Source organism: Apis mellifera, linkage group LG4 (assembly GCF_003254395.2).
Source record: "Apis mellifera strain DH4 linkage group LG4, Amel_HAv3.1, whole genome shotgun sequence".
NCBI classification, from domain to species: Eukaryota; Metazoa; Arthropoda; class Insecta; order Hymenoptera; family Apidae; genus Apis; species Apis mellifera.
In genome coordinates, this window is record NC_037641.1 from 4,754,321 (window position 1) to 4,776,116 (window position 21,796).

The 21,796-nt window shown below is 41.5% G+C and overlaps 1 protein-coding gene and 1 non-coding gene across 4 annotated transcripts in view; one reads left to right on the forward strand and one right to left on the reverse strand.

Moving 5' to 3' along the window:
• Positions 1-21,796, reverse strand: part of LOC411048 (sestrin homolog) — a 151,836-nt gene that overhangs the window by 124,235 nt on the left and 5,805 nt on the right. For 2 of the 3 annotated variants that reach the window (XM_006560550.3, XM_006560549.3), the window contains exons 2-5: positions 8,494-8,842; positions 7,052-7,633; positions 5,075-6,251; positions 4,157-4,222 (exon numbers count right to left, since the gene is read on the reverse strand). In XM_006560550.3, the coding sequence (XP_006560613.2) occupies positions 4,157-4,222; positions 5,075-6,251; positions 7,052-7,302 (1,494 nt within the window). In that variant the 5' untranslated portion in view covers positions 7,303-7,633; positions 8,494-8,842. The remainder of the gene's footprint in view (positions 1-4,156; positions 4,223-5,074; positions 6,252-7,051; positions 7,634-8,493; positions 8,843-21,796) is intronic. The other variant, XM_394521.7, reaches the window with a different exon arrangement.
• Positions 4,313-4,385, forward strand: TRNAK-CUU. Its single transcript has one exon. It is a non-coding gene; the product is annotated as a tRNA-Lys (tRNA).

Here is a 21,796-nt window from a genome sequence, read left to right on the forward strand (position 1 = left end):
ATATCGGTTCGAGCGAAACGATAAGCCTTGTTTACGATAATTTACTTGTATCTCGAAATAAAAACAGTGCGATAATTCAGTCGTAACTATACTCGATTATTATTTACTTCCCCCGAATCCATCCCCCAAAGAATATCCCCAATTTCTCTCTGATCCTGCCATCATCCTTCCCTTCATCCACCCCATTTTCTCCACCCGCTCATTTAATCCTCCCTGTGCATGCTTATCCGCCTGTTTATGGATACAACTTCCTGCTCAACGTAATATCTTCCTGTTCATTACACTGGTATTAGATAATAAGTCATAAAGATAACCCAACCGAAGGTTACATCGATATCGAAAAACTAGTAAGTGAAAAATTCTTTATCAATAAACCGGCTCCAATATCGTGGTCGTTATTATCATCTTCGATATCGGTTTTCGTACTCGAATTATTGGAACGACAATTAAAGTAAATACCGTTCGAAAAAAAATATATATATTTCTTCCTGGTGAAAAAGAATAAAATGAAAAGAATCGAGTGACGTCTACTTCGAAAGAGTCAGGAAAAGATATAAAACGTCGTTTAAAATATTGTTTAACCTAAAAATGTATGCGTTTGACACGAGTCCAACACGAATTGAATGATTTTGGATCGTATGGAAATTGAAGAAAATTCGAAATGTTTTCAGGGAAAGAAAGATACAAATTGTATCGAATATCTTACTCATTTTCAATTCGTCTGTCTGAAAATATTTCTCGTGATAATATTACCATAGGTATTCGAGGCAGCAGCTGGTTATTTATCGCGAAGCGTGGATACTACGTGGATGGCAAAGGATTTACATGAGAAATTTCGTTACACCTATCCTATCCTATCCCTTATTTTACGATATTCTCCTCAATTCATCGATCCCCACCAACATTGTCTTCCTTTTACTACATCATTATAAATATATAATTAAATAATTATAATATTAATAATATAATTAAATAATTCACTCGCGCGTACAATTATCTTAAATTCAAATCAAATCTAAATAAAGTTAGAGAAAAATAAGCGTTTAATTTTTTCACTGGAAAGAGAGAAGGAGAAGAAGAAAGGGAAAAAAAAATAGAGGTACAAAGTTTCTAAAATAATCTCCTTAGACCATTTGAATTATAATCATATCCGCTCGTATAAATAAAACATTTATGTACACGGTGTAGTTGCAACGTGCCGTATATCCAGACGTGATTTGCAATCCACGTGACTGCAAATATCCCCGACGTCAACGATGAATAGCGGTCGAGCAATTGAAAGATGCATAGAAAGAAGTCGGTGACCCCGATCGTTTATACGTGACCCGAGACGTTTGCCGTTTTAATGCAATTACAACGAAAATTCGAAATTCGGTGGATAATAAGATTTGAAGGAAAGGGAGGAAAAAGGAGAAGGAGGAGGACATCAAGGTTTCAACGAAGGAACCGTTTCCCTCGAAAACGTGAACTCGAGCGCGAAGAAGGGGGGAAGGAAATGATAGCGGAAAAGAAAACGAAGAAGGAAAGGGATTCAATTAGATCCTTAATGGAGCTTGTATACGAGACACTTGCAGCCACTTGCGGCCGCTGGACCGAGTTACGACTCACAATGACCTGACCAGGATTCCCGTCAGCTCCCTCCCAACCAACCCAGACGACCCGTCGGTCGCCTCTTTCTCTTCCCAAACTTTGGGCATCTCTCCAAGATACCGCAGAAATCGCATACCATGTTAGAAATTCAGGGCGGTTTGAACTTGGCTCGGTGCAGCGCCGGCTGAATTCCGCTGCACAAGCACGTGAGATTGGCTAACTCGTGGGCCAGCTATTCCGGAATTCTTGCAGGCATTTTACCCTGAATTTTTCCACCCATTCTTCCCCCATTTCCGAGGAGCGAGAACCGGAAGAATCGTTATCGATTAACTTCGTGAGAAGAGGAAACGCGTCCCGTGTTTGCGCTTGTAAACTCGTTGCTGAATCTTGCCACACCACGACGGCCTGTCGATGATAAGGGTGTATGAGTGTAAATAAGGATAGGAAAGAAAGTTTTCTATGGAAAGGAGTTCCAGAGAGCATAATCGGTTTTAATACCTCACGAAATATCGATCTTTGATCGAAGATGTAGAAAGTAATTCGAGAATGGATAATCTTTGTAATATATATATAAAATACGTGAAAATGAATCGTTTGCGCGTTGAATTTATAAATATCACACTTATGTAATAAAAAAAAAGAGAGAGAAAGAAAAGAAAATTATATGCATTATTATAATTGGTTCATTAAAAATATTGCCTGATAATTTACATTTTAAATTTTTACCAACGTATATTTATGTAACGAACGAATGCATTTCTAAATAGATTCGTAATGCAAAATGAAAATGAAAGGTGAAGTGATGTCAATGATATATATAAATTGAAATTGTATCATTAATTTGATGTATGAAGTTCTTATAAAAATTCATTGGCAAAATCATCAAAATTAAGATTTCGAGATTCGTAAAATACTTTGAGATCGTATCAAATTAAATTTATTTACTCGTGATTATATATTGAGACGAAAACGTATCTAGATAAAATTGAAAATCAGGATAACATAATAGATAAAAATATGAAAAATAAAATTGTTAATAATTTTTATACATCGCTTGAGGAATATTATAAAGATATTAAGAAAATAGAAAAAATAATGTTTCAAGTAATTATGCTAAAATATATATAAAATATAATTATTCAAAGAAAAAACTTTATTTCGTACTTACCTGTCATTGATTTTATATTTTTTTTTCTTTGCACAAAAGATAGATAACGAAAGATAACGTAAAATTTGAACGGCACGAAGTAAAATATTCACTTTTCATGCGAAAATACCGTAAGAGAAAGATGTTGGAACGACATCGAGAAACTGTACACTCGATACGATTGTCGACATATGCACGTATATTATAGAGAAAGATTAAGACGCACTGTCAGAAACTGCAGAATAAAATATTTCATAGAGGTACAACATTTATTTCACTCGCGCATATGTGAATAAACATGTTTCATCAGACGTATGAAATGTAATTCATTCATTAAAAAAGAATCGTAATTAAATTTCATTTACATTCTTGTACATTTTTTTTGCAAGATCGCGTAATATTTATAATATGGAAACAATTTTTTTATTACTGGAAATTATATTATAATTTAAATATCATACTATTTATTACCTGTTCGCTAATCTGTTAAATATAATAGAATTGGTGTTAATTAAATCGAAAGTCGGATAAAAGCAAAAATGTTTAAAATATAGAGATGGAGATTATTTGATACGTATTTAATTTTGTAATTTATCCCGCTTACTGAATTTAATTGGCGCGACAATTTGCACGAATAGTCACATACAGAGCCATCTATCGATTACCGTAAGAAATATTTCAAATAACTTTTTAACAGATGCAAGTGAAAAATCATTACGTAAATATACGTATACGCAAATAATGTTCGACAAACGAGAAAGCTTGTATCAAGAAAGCACAAGAAATTAAAAAAAATTATCTGTACAAATTAAATTGTTGGCATAACGAGCGAGCAAATCTCATACATCGATGCAATTGTTTCGATATAAATCTAAATATATTTTCATATATTACGTTCACGTAATTAATTGTATTAAATATTTATTGACTTAACCGATAAAGAAGATTCCTTTAACTGACATATTGTAAAGAATTGTACTTTAAGCGGCAAGAATACCTAATTGTTCTTAATTAGACTAAATTGAAGGTTACCGGGGGACAAGTAAATGTGAATCAATCCATGGCATCGTCCTTCTCTCAACCAATCGTGAGGATCGTTTTTACCGACAACTACCAATCATAAGGCAAAGCTTATCGGCGCTACGAGCGCCAATTCAATGTCCTAGATTAAACGGGCTGTAATCGTTTTGTTTTTCTTGCCCTAATATTCGTTAAAATTAATATAATTTCGTTAAAATTTCAGGAAACATTTATTTCGATCGTCGATCAATTTCTTTCTCGATCAACTCAAATTCTTAAACATTTCATATGTCTGATGTTATTTCATGTTCGATCAATCTCATTATAATATTTAAGAAAATAATAGATATTAAAATATTAAAGGAATGAAAGTATGCAAGTGTTATAAAAAGTACTTACCTCGGACGTAGGGACGAAGGCACTAGGTCCATCGAAAGCTGGCACTGGTACTGGAAGTCCTCTATCCTGTAATAATAATAATAAATATTTTAATCGTTTAAAATCTCTATTCTCCAGACAATTAATATTTCTGAAAATTAGGATTTTTTAACGTTAGCCCGGCTAGCTCAGTCGGTAGAGCATGAGACTCTTAATCTCAGGGTCGTGGGTTCGAGCCCCACGTTGGGCGAGATTTTTTCTCCGTTATTCGAAAAATAAAACGAGCAACGTATTATTAAAAAATATAAAAAAGAAATCTATGACTCATCCATTATAAAAAAAATATTTAATGCAGCTTGAACTTCAGTTTTTTATAATCAATTATGTATCTCACGTAAGTCATACAGAGAACACAGTTATTGATCAGGGCTTTACATGGTAGGCTGTGTGTTATTGATTATAATAAAAAACAACTTCCAAAACGAAGAGAGAACACAAATAGCGCCACCAACGTGGCCCCTAATAGAGAAGGGGGAGGGAAGAGAGATAGATATATATATGTTTTATTAACACCATAGAAAATGAGCAAATCAAAGAAATAGTTAACGCATATTTTTAGGCCATCATGATTCAACGTTGTTATATAAATAGAGACAGTTAAAATAACTTCATCAACTCAAAGTAATCAAACTCTGATGCATAAAATGTCATATCGGAAAATCATTATGATAGTTTTCGAGTTCTTTATAAAAACTTTACACGCGTGTATCATTTATCACTATTTTATACACCAAGAGAATGAATGCAAAAAAAAATATTACGCTGATATTTATCTTTCAAGTTATATAGGCAATTTAAGTTTGCATTGTAAATGCAAAGCAATCGGGAACCAATCCCGTACGTACCACGTACATAATTAAAGATTTAATATACGCTCACCTTAACCATCTCCAGAATCTCCGCACACTTGATCCTAACATTCTGGAAGGGGCAGTTCACGCTAAGCCTCAATATCACCGGTAGATGCAACGTCACCAGGCTCAAATACTTATTCGCCTGGGCTTGCCTCGGCCCGTCCAGAGCATTCCCCAGATTAAGCATCCTACCAACGTCCCCGGGCGTGACGTCAGGACTCTCCAGCACCCTGCCACTCTTCGAAGAGACATCTTCGTCCTGGGAGAGCGGTCTCTTGATCTGTCCAGCGCTGAACTTCCGTTCCTCGTTTTTCCTCAAATAATCTTGCGGCAACTCGGCACGTGTGCAACGAAGCCTGCCAACGTCGTCCAACGTCGCCTCATCCTGATAGATCTCGAAGTTCTTCAACTTCGTATCCTCCGCGCGATTGTCGTCCTGCCTGTGATATATCTCATTCGCGTTCTCGTTCTCGAAACCGTCCAGAGTGTTGAACACAACCCCGTCCCGATTTCTGATCGTCATCTCGGTCTCGTCGAAGGAGACATCGTCGTAACAGAGGCGTTCCCGCGGCAGGGTGTCACCCTTCGGGCGGAAGTTCAAATTCCTGCGGTCGAAATTCGCGCCCAAGTTCTCGTCGAATTTCGGGCTCTTCCCGTAGATCCTTATATCGGAGTCAAGCTCGTCATCCTCGAGCTGCTTCTGCTTCGCTCCTTTCACCTTCACGTAGTTCTTCGCTCTTGGCCTATCGTCCAGACAAGCCTCGTTCAATCTCTCGCTCGAGGACGAGCCGAGGTATTTCCTCTCGCTCTCGCTGCTCGAGCCGAATCGCGCCTCGGACGTGTCCTTAAACCTTAGACACCTGTTGTCCTGGGGATCGATCTTGAAACCCTTCCCCTCGTCGGACGACGTCGAGTGGCCGGATCTGTAACTATCCACGTCGGCCGCGTATCTTCGCCTCTCGTTCGGTGTACCGTAGCCGGTTTCGTTCCCGAGACGACCGTCCACGCAATCGAACGAGCCCGACGGATATCTCTCGGAACAGTCGAGGCTGGTATCTTCGAGGAATGCGGGATTCTCGGTGACGCTCTGAGGAAAGAAACACTCCGTCCTGAACGTGTCTTGAAGCAGAGGCTGCTGGAGAGGTGGCTGGACGTTCTTCGGTGCCGACTTGGTCGGTGATCGGTCCATGTTCATGTCGTATCTTCGCGTGAAAGGTGAAATGAAGTGTCTATTAGAGCTATTCGCGAAAACTTAATAGATATAAAAGGTCAAGGAGAAAAATTCGTGCGGAATTGTGAGATGGAAAATGCAATTCGTTTCGAGCCAGACTCTTCTCTCTGATCGTTCAATACCAACCACCCTGATTGATCATTATTATATCGGAGAATAGATCTTTTCAATATAATAATATTATATGTTGAAATATACATACGCGCCACTACGTTATTATCCATAAGTCTTTTTTTTCTTTTTTTTTTTTATTTCATCCTCTCGAAGACGATACGAAATAAAGATTGAATTCCAAGAAAATTATTAATACCAACGATCTTAACGGTCGAACGCTGGAAATTTATAGACATTATGATATACGATGGGAATATTTCATTATTTCATTTTTTTTTTTTTATCGTTAAAAAATCAGAATAAAGAAAAATAACCGCGCGTTTCTCGTTTAATCGTAATCAACTTTTTCTATCAATGCAATCGAGTAATAACTTTGAACCAGTGTTTTTTTTTTAAATAAATAAATAAATATATATGAACAAGATAATTCACAAGGAATGCAACACTGTTACAAAATCCAAGACTCGAAATACACGATTATGCTCACGATTTAAATTAACAATCATGAAATGAATCGATTCAAGTTCATCGGATATAATCTCGCTGTATATAGTTATCGCGAAAGCTGAACGAGAAATGATAGGAAACGATAAAAATATCGACGCATGCAATATTTATCGCATCGATGCCTTTTCACGTAGAGCAGAGCACACTCACCTCCCGTCCTGGCTCTTGAACTTCCCCCCCAGGCTCTCCGAATCCTCCATCTCGCCGGTGTCGTCCGAATGATTCGGACTACCAACCCCTCCGAGCCATCCCTCGACCGTGTTCCTTGCCGCCGCCAAGGCGATGTTTCTGGCAGCCTCATCTCTCGCGCACAAAGGCGCTAAAAATCTGCTAACGATCTCGACCTCGTCGTCCTTTGTGGAGGTGCCGCTTCCCGAGGAACTGTTCGGATCTCTGTACATCTCGTCTTACTTTTCCTTCTTGATTTTACTCGTGTGTGTATGTGTATTTATATTTTATATATATATATATGTATATGAATGTGTGTCTCTCTCTTTCTCTATCTTTCTTTATGGCCTCAGACTACACACCACGTATGCGATACACAAGTTCGTTCGTCGTGATTCGTCTAACGACAAGCGAGAAGCGTTCGGTATTTAATTTAATCTAATCTAATCTGCTTATGATACAAGGGTGACTCGGTGTTAGTCGAGTAGTTTCCCTCGGATTTCCCGTTTCGTCCTTACTCGATCTTGTCACTTGAGCTCCCGCGATTAACACCGTGTAACGAAGCTGCAAAACAGAAGATGAAACGATCGGTTCGAAAAACGATTCGGGGGAAAAAAAAAAAGAGAGAGAAAAAAAAAAATAAAAAACGATTCGCAAAGATCGCCACACGCGAATAATATATTCGGTGCTTGTTGAACGAATATCTTAATCCTTTAAATTGGCAAATTGATATAAATTGTAATTGTCGGATCGAGCTAATATTTTTTTCCATCGAAAGTATTTCTCAAATATTTTGTACGTTTATAATAATCATCGTGAAACGCGCTTGATAAAGATAATTTGAAAAAACGAGCGAGTCTCCATTAAATGAAAAGAGAGAAAAATTGGCACGTTTAAGGGATATTGTTGATGAAGATCAGGCCTCGATAGAAGATATTCTGTATACGATAAAATATTACAAATTGTCATAGTGGATGTTAAAGTGGATGTTAATCGAATCGATCCTATTTCACCGTCGATCGATCCATCGTTCGTGTATTTTTCCCACTCCCTTCCCTCCCTGCCAAAGTCAGCGAACAAAGGAAAGAAAGGAAGGAAGAAAGCAGAGAAAAGAAAAAAAAAGAAAGAAAAAGAAGAAAAAGGGGAGGGGGGGAAAAATGGAAAGAAAGGCTCACGGTACTATCCTCCGGATAATTACGGTCGTTTCGTCGCGTTTCACAGTGAGAATCGGCCGTAAAACTCGTTTCTCGAGGATTTTACCGAGGCGGTGCACCTCGGCAGTCGTTTCAGGGCGATAGAAAGTAGGCGGTGTCGGCTGTCGAGCGATCGTGTGGCGATCTAGCACCGTTCAACTTCGTTCCATGGAACTACTTGCTATCGGAGGAAAAGAAAAAGAAAGCCAGGTTGATCCTAAACGGGCGCACCTTCGAAAGGAAACGATCGATCGGGCGCTTCTTTTGAGGAGCCGATCGATCGCGTCGCCTTTCCTTCACCGATTATTATATCCTTCCCTCTCGTTTCCTCTCTCTCTCTCTCTTTCTTTCTCTTTCTCTTTCTTTCTTTCTTTTCTTTTCTTTTCTCTTTTCTATATTTTCCACGCGTTGTGTGTTGCGGTTATGTCGGCAACGGCAACGGTGTTACATTGTTCTTTACATCGTTACGAACGATTCCTAACGCTGGAACGTCCTCGAAATTGCGAATTGGAACGGAGCTGCCCTTCGTCTCTCCTCTTCTCGTTCACCGCCACGCCGCGACGATTAATCCATTGGACGTCTGGAACAAACGAAAGAGAAGAATATTAGAGGCGAGGTTGGCTGTTAAACTTTTATCGTCGGTTCGAGAGCCTGCTTGTACGTATCGGCGTTATGTAACGTTTGTTGTAACGTTTTGCTCTTACGTCTCGCTTACATGAATGAGAGAATATTAACGGTCGCCTGTTAATAAATGATAATTAATCGTTACGGGAACGTATTATCGAATGACACAGGTTACACAGAGCGAGCTTTATCAAGTTCAAAGACCTCCTCCTCCTCCCCATTTGCGATACGCATTTTTCAAAACCTTCTCTCCTTTCCTTTTCTCCTTTTTTCAAACCCCGTTATGATATAATAATTTTAACCGAGGAACGAAAGATTAATTGTTATCACCAAGTTGACGTCTTATTGCAAGCTCGAAGATACGCGCTTTTTCTCCATATTATCTTTCCTCCTTTTCAAAGCGTTACGAGTCTGCAAATTGCCTGGTAAATATGAAATATGGATTGAAAAAAGAGATGCTACTACATCAGAGATTACGAATAATTACGAAATAATTGGAGAATCTTAGAAAAGTCGCCATTTTTCGCAAGACGAAACCTCTTCCACCTCTATCGATTGGATAGAAGCTTATTGAATTTCAATTTACTCCATGGGTTAATCGTCATCGATCGAGCTTAATATCCATCCAAAGGTAACACGTACGCCCGGCAACGTAACCTAAGGCTAATAAGGGAAGCACCTCTCCTCGCGGACACAGATTAACGCCGATCGAACCGTTACGCAATCGAACGATCGAAAGCTCTCTGTAAACCGGAGTTCTGAACTTCAACCGTCGCGGTTAATTCCTGCACCGTGGAACCGTTTGTTACCGTTTCGATTCCTTCTTTATCCCTCTCTGTCTCGATTCACAATCGATGATCTGTTGTCGTAGCGGATATCGATCCAATTCTGCCTCTTAAAGAAGAAAAGGAAAGAGAAGGGAAGGAAGAAGAGAAAAAAGGGAAATTTTCAAAGGGAAACGAGTTGGAGAGGAACGAGACTATTGCTATCGGGGCCATTTACGCAATTAGTCGATGTCAGCCCGCGCCAGTCTTCCTCTCATTGATTGATCGACCCCCGCGGGAGAAGGCCTAGGTCAAGGCCACCGGGGGTCAGGAAATAAGAGAGGTCGCGTGAACGCTCGCAACTTATCGAGAAGGGGAGAGGCGATCCGCGGAGAGGAAAGGGGGAAGATGAGCGTCGATTGGAAGGGGTGCGAAGTGGCTCGAGATCGAGAAAATCTGTTCAATCTACTCGTCACGCAACAGTTGGAGAATTTAAGGAAAATAGAGATCTATCGATCTTCTCCGAGTATGTTCTTCCTTTTCTTGGTATCTTTAGATTGTAAAGAAATATTCGTGCACGCGAGATTATAATAAATTTTTTTCTACCCGAGACAAAATAATTATTATTACAGCGTGTAAGGTGAGAGAGGTGTGCGTTGAGCGGGAAAAACAGGAAAGAATGGATTGACAAAGAGGCCCTCAAGATGCGTTTCCATTTCGCGCGGGTCGGCCACTGGCTATTAAACGGGTAATAAAAAGAAAAGAATTCGATCCCACGCGGTGTTTTCCTATCGCGTATCGAGAGAGAACCTGGCCACGCACAACTCGATAATCCTATCCTATCACAATGCACCATTCTTCCCTTCCCTATTTTTCCTCTCTCGATTTCTTCTCTCTCCCTCTCCCCTCCTCCACGAGATCAATCCGCTCGAGAGTCTTTTCCGCGGACGATCGATCGTTGCACTCGATAACGGCGAACAACAGCCGCCGTTCATCGCCCGGTTGTTCCCGATTTTTAATATCCCTGCAATCTCCCTCGTTTCCTGGAAAATCGATGCTCGAAGGAGCATCGTTCGCGGGACGAAATTCGCGGAAACGATGGATAGAAGGAGGGAGGAAAAAAAGAGGAGGGACGAGGGAGAGTATAAGAAAATAGAGTCACGCGCGGCGTGTGATATAAACGGGTGCTGTGGCCGAGGTTTATCGGGCATGGAGGAAGAAATAAAGGGAGAAGCAAAGAAGAAAAGAAAAAGGGTACACAGAAAACGGCGTTTTCAACCGTTTCTAACCATTTCTTCGCGGCGATCTCGGGAACGATCTAAATATTTATAATTCCCCAAAGCTTAACTCTTTCCTCTACCTCCTCCCCTCCTCTCCTCTCCGGCGCAGCTATGAATTATTAATGTCGCGGTCTTGCTACTGTATGCCGGTGCACGTTGCTATGCATTTCTGATACCGTGTACTTTGTCTTCGAGATATAAGGATGGTCAGGGCCTCGCGGATATATGGGTGGCGATAAAATGATCGTCTCACGTGCCATTAGAATTTAATTAAATCGAGATGAATCAGGTCCACCCCGATCTGGGATTGAAATATAAATGTTGGTCTGCTCAACTCATCAAATACGATACTTTTCCTTCACTTATTATCCAACATTTTTTATCTTCTTTTGTTTCATCTGTTGAGATTATTAGAGAATCAGGGAATATTACATTTACATTTGAAGTGGAAAGTTGTGAGCTAAGTTGGAACGTTATGTACGGAGTTTCAAACTTTTGGCAAGTGAGAGGATAGGATGATTCACGCGCGATCATCATAGATTGTTATTTCTACTCTATCTTTAGAGATTAGAAATCGATTTGATCCGTTTGAGAATCAGATCCCTCCTCCAGCGTTTCTAAAATCTTATAAAAGCTCATCTTTATCCTTGCTCGATCAACCTTGATACGAAAATTCTATCGATCTTTCTCTCCTATCTTGTTATCATATGTTGAAGAATTATCACGAATGACCATAATGACCTCGAAGAAAATATAATTTCTCTGTTCGCATATTTATAAACCCGAACCAGGATCTTCTTGCCATCTCCCCTCGTCGAAATAATCCGATTAAAATTCACGTGCGTGTAATTCCACGTTGGTGGAGGAAATAAAAAGGAAGAAAGGAAAAAAGGAGGGGGAAATTTTTTTAGGAAATTACCGATCGCGTGATCCTCGAAACATCGTATCGTGCAGAATTCCTCCCCCTCGGATTGTGGGAAAACATTATATCCCCGTGGAATATCAGCTCGAGACGGTTTAAGAAGGTTTTCTCGCGTTAAATAAGTTATTCCTCCTTGTTAACTTAAGAGAAACCGATGACGAAACCGCGCCTGCATCCCACATCTATCGATATCGCGCTATCCGATCCCTTTGTTACGTAATTCAATGTGTTCAATGGACGGAGAGGAAGATGGGTTGCGGTGGGCACGGTCAAAGCAGTTCTTCTCCACCGGTAATTTTCTGTATAACAAACGCGTATTCTATCCGTAACCGAGAGAAAGAGAGAAAGAGGGGCATCGGTAAATTTACGACAGGCGGAGCCGGTTTACGACCGCTTTAAAAACAGAGACTAGAGGAAATTACGTTAGCTCGTCCGTGTTCTTGAAATCAGCCCCCGATATATATACACACGTATACATATATACCCTCAAGAGGGGGGAGATGTTCACCTGTGGATACCGTGAACGAGACGGTGCGATCGATTCGGCGATAACCGTGTCCTTCCCTCCACCTCCTCCCCCGCGACAAAAAGCTCGCGAGGCGTTGTTACGTGCCACCGTGCTTAACGCAAATTGGAAAAGCGCCGCTTACGACCTCGCGACACGCGAGACACCCGCGATAACGCCCCGACTTCCCTTCCTCCTCCCCCGAGAATTAAAATTCTCGGTCGATGATCCGCGAAATCGATAATTAACCGATCACTCTATTTCGATCTTTTTGTATAAAGATCTAATAATCTAAATAAGGAAATATTCGAGTTTTATCCGCCTAAATCGACGAACCTAGAAAACAGTTTCATATTGCAAGTGTGTAAACTTATAAACTTATGTATATCGTCGTAAATGTGTGTTCTTCATCTGTGTTGAATATGATGAAGGATCGATAAGAAATCTCGCCAATAATTTGCCTAACGATTTCACTTCTCAACCCTCTACAATCGAAGAAACTTGGAGCGAGAGCGGCTCACTCGGACGATAATTCGAGTTGTTATTGCACTCCCCCCGTTTCGAAGAGAAAAAGAGAATCGTGTTGAACCGTATCGTAAATTAAAATACGGTTCCATTCGTTCCGTGAGTGGCGCGAAGATTATTCGTAAACACGGCGAGGGAATGTCGAAAATAATATAGTCCTTAATATAACCCGGCCATTCCCACTTTTCATTAACCTAAAATTACGTCGGCTCGCATCCACGGACCTCGCTTAGAATATTCTTGCACGCGATACTTGTTGAACGTTACTCGAACAGAGGAGGGAGAGGGGGAGGGAGGGCAATTGAACCTTTATGGATTTAAACGCCACACGGATGACCGTTCGCTTTTTGCGCGTGTACGTAACAACGGGCGCGGTGTAAAATACGCGTCGGGGCCGGCATAACAAGTAAGAGAAACGAGACCTAAAATAATGCGCTTAATATCCCTCCCTTCCATTCCTACGCGCCCTCCATTTCGGGCAGAACAGATGTACGGGATACCGATGCTGGCCGCCATACCATTCCAAATTACGGGGGTATATGCGCAACACTTGTTGAGCATCGCTCTCGAATTCCGGTTGGGAAATTTCGGATAACTGTTTTAATTTCCACCGATATTTCGAGATTGTCTTAAATTAGAAATTGTAAAATTGGGAAGCGGAAAGATAGAGGAATAATGAGAGGATTAGGAAAAAAAAGGTTCGTCCAATTCTAATTTCCTCTCTCTCTCTCTCTCTGAGAGAACAAGGTTGGAGAGCGGGTGTGATGCGACGAAACGCATCACAGTTATCTGTGTGCAACGATACAACGGGCGGCATACCGCTCTCCATTCCTAGCGCGCAACACACTTGTTGAACGCCTGCCTCCTCTCCTTCGAGTCGAAATTTCACGGATCGAACGCAGCCGCTGACCGCGGTGGTCCGACTGTCTGCCCCTGTCTGGCCGGTTGCCTCCGCGCAGGGGGGAAAACGCGTGTTGCAGCGCGCACGGCGCGCAGAGGAGAGATAGATAATAGCGCGATACGCGGTGAGAGGGACGAGGCGGAAACGAGGCTACTCCGCTCCGAGATAGGCGGGAGTAGAGGGAGGCGGAATACGACCCTGATTGCCAAGGAGAAATCTGCACCGTGATCTCACACGAGGCAGCTCGACAAACACCGTGGAACAACCGCGCGAATCTCCTCTGAGAGAGAAAAAAGGAGATGGGTTCGAACAACTGGAATTTGTCGTTGTTAAATCTTGATGTAGGCGGCTTTTAATCCGACCGCCGTTTTCGTTTCGCAATAAAGGGATCATCATCTCGCCTCGTATATGGAATATATATATATGGGATACGTTGAACAGCTTGTACGACAAGCCGCGTTATCATCGAGCTAACGTAAGATAAGCCTGAGGAAATATTTGCCGACGAAACTAACGAACCCTTTGTCGAAATCAACGTGGCTAACGGAGCTACGGTTACGCCTATTGTTTACCGAAGCCAAGATTATCGTCGTGATCCGTTCTTTGTGCGATGTCGTGGGGATAAGTTGTACAAGTTTAAGTTAAGTCGCCGGTGGTGCGACAGATTAAAGATTTTAGAAAGGAGAAGAAGTATAACACAAAAGGTGGATCGAGCTACCGGCAATGTTCCTTTTGTTAAAAAAAGGAGAGGAAGAAGAAGTCTGCTTCATTCTTCTCTAAATTTATTTATCATTTAGTTAAAAAAAAAGTATTGGAATTGCAAATTGATTGAAAAGCTTATTATATACATCGTGTATTAGGAACGGCGTTGATAGGAATTACTCGTTGATTTTACTCGCGATTGCAAAGGAATAAAAGAAGACGTTAAGTAGAACGCAAGATCAGCAAGAACGTACCACGTATCTTGGTAAATACGTGTCCAAGTGAAATTATAACTCGTTATATTAAAGGATAAATTAAACTTCGTTTCGTTCCAATTTTTCCTCTCCTATATTTTCCACAATCGAAATAGGAAATGGATAACGATAATGGAAGGATATTATAAGATATATACGTAAAAGATAAAAGAAACAAAATTCATCCGTAAGCAAGAGATAAAATCGGATTCGAAACAAATTCATCGGATCACGTCATTTAATTATAAATAATTATTCGTGACAGCGGCACGTACCGCTGTCTCGAGCCAGCCTAGTTATATAACATACGTAAATCGTGCCAGAACAGCCGCGATCTTAGCGAGCGTTTCGCGAGAGCGCGTCACTGACCAGTAAGTGGGCGAATAGAGTCATAACACGTATGGACGAGGTGGCGAACGTGCACGGGTACGATGGTTTAGTCACGCATTCGACCGGGCCTCTCTATCGGGTATCCGTATGGAATCCTTGCGTCTCTCGCGCGCAACAGGAACACCTGGCCGTAAGCGTCACGGTTAATTTGCACTTTCTATGAATTTTAATCAGCCCGCGAGCGGGCAAGGATCCGGAGACAATGGCACGTAGAGACACTCGAAGCGAATTATCAACGGTGCCCGATGTTCGATCGTGTATTTCTCAACGAACGATCTGAGATAACGAGAGGGGGGGGGGATATATCTTATTTATCGTACGGGAATTACTATTGCGTCGCGTAAAATGATTAATTGTAGATGAGATGAATGAGAGAGAAGAAAGAGTACTATGGTTGAATAAACCAAGTGTGTGTGTGCATCTCTCGTGAGAAATGATCTCCATCGATCGAACGTTTGCATCGAAAACTCTATTGAATCGTGTTGTATAAGTGTATAATTAGAGACAGAGAGTGTTTGTTGAGAATGATAACGATGGGTGTTGCATTTGCCTGAATACAAATGGAAAAATATAATTTTATAATTAATCGATTTAATCGTTTCTTGAATTTTTCGAGTCATTTTGACGTCGCTACGTCACTCGTTTCACGGAGGGAAATTAATTTTTACGTCTCGTATTGCACAAATTGATTTAAAATTATTCGGTTAATCGAAGGTAATTAACGACGAGAATTTTCCCAAGTTATTTTTCTCCGGATTATTAATTTCACGACTAAATTTCCCTCGTCTTACAGTCTTTTTTTAACAATTCATCCAAAAGGAATCCTTGCAAGGATGCGCTTGCTGTTCTTTCTGGCTTCCAGTGTTCAACGTCCACCTTCTAGATTTCAAGTGCAGATTGTACGTGCCCTCGGGGTGTCGTAGTAAGCTGCGATTTCTATTAATCCCATCATAAATTTAAACCGCTCCTACATACCAAATTCCACACGGCACACCTTTCCTTCCTTTAATTTATTTCTTTTTCGCATAATAGCGTATTCCCGAGTTATCTCGTATCAATCATTCCGTGATTACCGGTTATCGGACTTTGTGACAATCAACATCGATTATTAAACAGGTATTCGCGTTGTTTTAAACCAACCTTTGCCTGATACTTTTTTCAAATAATTATTATCGGATGAACAAATTGTAATAATTTCACTGTGAAATTTTTCTTATTAATTCTCAACTGTACGACCAAAAACGTATCGATTGTGAACTGTATTTAAATTAAACAGGCTCCAGATATTTATTGAAAATTTCAATATACAAATATATACACACTTAAACAATAAACTAGATAAATTTCCTTGCATCTGTCTAAAAATCGATATCCAATCGACTTTAAAATTCAAAATTGCAACATGATCTCTCCCAATCCCCTATTGAATTTACTTCTTACAATAATCCAACTTAATGTTCATGCCAAGCCATGGAAGGGGCACAAAGACGATACGTGAAGCGTTTCGGTGCATGGTGCAACTCGCGCACATACGCGGGCGTGCATATCAATTCCGCTCGCGCGGAGGAGTCGCCAAGATCTCATGTAAATCATCGAGACAAGATGGCTCCTCCCTATTTGCTTGGCGCAATGTGCACGCAATGTGCACGGAGCGGTAATGCTCGAAGCATGTTTGAAAAGCGAAAACCGGGGACGAGAGATGGAGCGGTGGAAAGGATGGAAGGAGGAGGAGGAGAAGAAGGAGGAGGAGGAGGAGGAGGAGGAGGAGGAGAGCGGAGGTGTGTTACACGCGTGAATAGTGCGTTTCGTTGTATAATGCGCGCGCGAGAGGAGAGCGCATCGAGGCGATGCACGAGGCGGGCCGAGTCGTGTGTATAAAAGCTGGACGTGAATCATGACGAACAACTGGTTATCGTGGAATCGTAAATAACGTAGAGAGGGAATATAGAGTTTTATGCTCGGCTAGCGCGACCCGTAACCGGCGAAAATTCATTTTTATTCGTTCATTTCCGCAACGTGAGATGCAACGTTGCTTTACTGGCCTACAGAGTTGGGGAAACGAAACGAAACGAAGCGAAGTTGTTATTTCAAAGATCGTTTCGCGAGATAAATAAAAACAGGGAGGGAGAGGAAAAATCGAATCGAGTAGCGTATCGATTTAATTGTTTCGTGGAAGACGTGAAATATCCGCGTGTAGAGTGTAGGTTTTTAGGCCTTTACAATCACGGTGATTGCAATCTCGATAAGATTCGTATGAAATTATTATGTAAAATATAAGATTTGAATTGATAATTCAAATTTTGTGATTTCTCCCCTCCTCTCCATTTTTTATTGGTAACAAGAATAAAGTTTCATGATGTTGTATTCAGTTCAAAGCAGGAAATTGACTACCTCAACGTTCGTTGTTACGTAAGAAACGTAATTTTTTTAACTAGTTTAAATTAAACTCATTAATTACGTTGAAATGGCTCTGCAGAAATTTATTTATTTATTTATTTTTTTTTTATGCATTTCAAAAAATTCACAATGAACGCAAAAAGCATTGTTCGCTGTATTAATTGAATTTTAAAATATTTTAAAAGTATATTTGAAACGTGCAACAAAATTGTTAAGTAATCGCTTTGTTTTTTTTTAACTTTTATCGATGTGACGTAGCTTCCATGATAATACTTTTTTTCTATGCATAATATACGTATAGCGTGACCGAGATTTTTAAAGATACATCGGATATCGAAACTTGTAATACAAATACAATTACAATCGTGAATCATCGTTTGAATAATCAGCAGATATATTCGATATCATTCTCTTGTTATTTAGGGGGAAAAAAAACAGCAATTTAAATAAATAAAAAGAAAAACCGCGTTGAAAGATGTAACGATTCTCGCGAATAATAAAATTGGAATCGGAGAAATGCGCACGAATCACGTGGAGCTTACTTTTACGATTAAACGCATGACATTTGGAAGGAGAGGTTCATTTGAGGAAACGACATTTCATATCCGCCAATCTAATACTTTTGATACGAAAGAGAGAGAGAGAGAGAGAGAGAGAGAGAAATCGTGAGAAATCGCGTTTAAAGTACAACCTCTCGAAAGAAGTTCCCGTTTTTCTTTGTGCGCCGGTGATAGTTTAAGCAAGATAGTCCATTACTTTTATTGCACGGCCATCTGTGCGTTACCAGAATTACCGTGAACTATTTGTCCTCGTTCGCGCACAAACCACTCCGCCGAAACAGCATTACACATCTCCCTCTCCCTTTATCCCTCTCGAGGAAAGGAAGTTACACACATCCTTCTCGAAAGGAAACTCACGTTTCTCTCGAATCAAGGGAACGTCGATCGCTATTCACCAATCAGACCGACCGATTAAAATCTGAAATTACCGTGACAAACTCGAGGATCCCGAATGACGACCATCCATTTATCCATCCATCGAACGAACGACGATTCTGTCGACGACTAATTACGCACTGATTTCGCGTACCCCTCTCATTTTCGTACGGTCGTCACCACGTTAACTAACTAAACCGTTCCTACGGTGGTTGTAGGAAGCTGCGCAACTTTTGGGGGAAGGGAGAGAGGATCAAACCACACAGCGAAATCGACCCTCCCCCCCTGCCTAAACTTTGCCCAGACTCCTCGAGACACCCCTTTTTCGCCTAGCCAAGTCAAATCGACCGAACGTGCTCATCGGCCCCTGTAATCGAGACGCGAATCTTCCTATCCCCGGCTTTAAACGGCGAAGCGGCGTTAATAAACGGCTGTCTAACCAGGGGTTAGGGTTAGGGTTTAAAATATCGATGATAATCTTTCTTTAATTTTTGTTATATTCCCTATCATCGGGGGAAACGCGAAGAGTTCGACGAGATGGGGGAAAAAGGGAGTAAAGAGGCGAGCTAATAAGTGTTAAAAGTGCAAATAAGTAAACCGTTAACGACCGCGCTTAGCAGCCCGTTTCCCGCAAGATTCGCAATAAGTATTTACAGACTCCACCTTAAAACGTGGCCACATGGCTGTATACACGCGTACACTTTCTAATTATATAGTATCTTCCCTTCCCATCAGCTGTACAGTCGTTGACTGACCGAGAAACTCGCGAGGAGTAAAAAAAAAAAAAAGAAAAAAGAAAAAAGAAGGCGGAGGCAAAAGTGGAAGAAAACGCGGCTCTCTCGGGATGGAACACGGAACGGGGAGAGGGGAGGGCGTGTGTTCACCCATTATAAACCGCGACACGTTGCAATAGCGATATTTATCCGCGCTATTGCAAAACGAGCAAAATCGGGAGGAGGGGGAGAGAGATCCGATAAAGACGAACCGCGTCGTTTATCCCTTTGAAAAGAAGCGTTTTTCAACGCGATCTTTCGATGCCTGCCCGTTGAAATAGGGAAGGGGAGGGAGGGAAAAGGAAGGTCGAGAGAAGAAGGATAGCTAGAAACGAAGATCCCCCCCCGCGCAGGGGGAACGAAAGGAACGAAGTTCGGAAAAGAAAAGGAAAAAAGAAAGCGCGCGCGGTACGTGGAGCGCGCGCGTGGGGAAGGGGGAGTGGAAGGGAGCGGAGAGGGGAGAGATGGCTGTATAATAACGCGAAAGTTAGTAGAACGCGGGCTACGAGAGAGGAAGAGAACACGCACACCACGCCGCGCGCGCCGGTATGTTTGCGAAAAGGGTGATAGCCGCGAGTGTGTGCGGTGCATAGCGCAATAGAAGAGCGTTGCCGGTTGGCACAACGCTGCCCGTGCAACAACCTCGCAGTTCACCGGCTACGCCTGCAGCAGCTTCTGGCTGCGAACGGCCACGCGAACATACACCACATGCACTTTCCTATTTTGCGTTGCAGTAGTAGCCAATAATAGTAGTAGTAGTAGTAGTAGACCGCTTGATTTCGATTAACGGTAACGCGAGCCGATCGTTCTCTCTCAATTTTGTTGGCCACCGACCGCTGCCATCGGATCGTCGTAAACACGATCGAGCGGGATCGAGAGCCTTCCGAGAGTGATCGGGTCGGGGGAGGAGGCGACCCGACTTTTTCTACTTACGTGCCAGCCGGAATATGCCAAGTGGAATAATCGTATGAGTGGCCGGTCTCGTTTCGAACGAGGGAACACCGAACGAAACTCGGAACGTACCGGTACTCGTAGAAGTTCAAACACAAACTACTCGAGCTAAGACAAGCGGTCGCCTCTTTCGAGATTAAACGCCTACACTAAAAACCACTCGAGGCGAGCAAAACTCTTTGCTATGGTTTGGTCGGGGGAAAAAAAATGAAGGTGCATTGTATCGATCGTAGCAACGACGAGTTCATGCGGGAATTTTTACTTTTCAAAACAACAAGGAAAATCGATAGATTTATAGATCAAGAAAATTGATCTGTAAAATCTATATTCATTATCATAGGTTTCTAGAATTCTTTGAATTCAAATTGAAAGTAAAACCCTTGCGTCTTTTTACTCGCGTAAAGAATTCGAATTGTTAATTGTTCGAATCTACTCGCGATCCGCTTAGTCCCATCGCTACCGCTCCCATCGTTATATCATAGACGAAGTAATCGATAGGAGATCAGCATGGTAGCAAAGGGGTTATCCAACAGCCGAGTGAAAAAAATACGATCGTGATTTCGAGAAGAACGGGTTTTCCAGAGTTCCCGATCTCTTCGCTCCCGTTCCGCGCATAATGCTCGCGTATAAACCTATCCTCGAAGATGGAGCCGTGAGAAAGGACACGGAAGATCGACGATCGCTTGTAAACATCGAGAAGAAGTTGCGGAAATTTTCGCACGACCCTGATATTTTACGAGCCGAGTTCTGTGCACGTGATCCATACCGCGCCCATGTACCATCCGCATCATTCTTTTCTTTTTTTCTTTTTTTTTCCTTTTTTTTCCTCTCCTCTGAACCGTTGTTCCATTTCACCGTCGAGCTCGCGAATTTTCTCTCGACTACGAGAAAATCGCACAAGAGAGCAGAGAGACAGAGAGAGAGAGAGAGAGAGTCATGAGCTCGTAATACACGTCAGGTCATATATATATAGAGAGGAAAAGAGAGAGAGAGAAAAAAAGAGGCGCACCAGCAAGAGAGGAGCAACGAAGTTGAAGGAAGTTTAACTTCGTTAAGGGCTTAGAGTGAAAGTTTGAGCGACGGTATTTTCAGACTGTCGCGAACACGAATAGAGTAACAAGCTCTATTCCAAGTTCTTGCCAGAGATAAACGTGTCGTGGCAAGATTGCGTATCAACCGGGAGGCACGATTCAAATCTCGCAAAAGTCACAAGTTCGCGACGCTTGCAAAGCGTCGTCTGGTGATCAAAGGCTTCTCCTCCGTATATATATATATTCGACTTATAATATACGCCTCGTAACAAATATCGTAAATTATCATGACCGTCTGGTTAATCGTCAAAATCGCGTTACAGCTATTGAAGTAAGAATTAAAAGAGGAAATATTCCTGGCCTTATTCGCGACAAAGTTTCTCCTTAATTAATTATAGATCCAATTTAACTAAATCCCGCGGTTCGAGTATCACGGGAGGACAGAGAGAGAGAGAGAAAGAGAGAGCACTTAACGCGCAATCTCTTCATCTAAATGAACCCGTGGCACGAAAATTACCCATTGTAATTGAGGCTATTTTTCTTGCACTTCAAAAGCCCGTGTATAATGGAAAGAAATTCG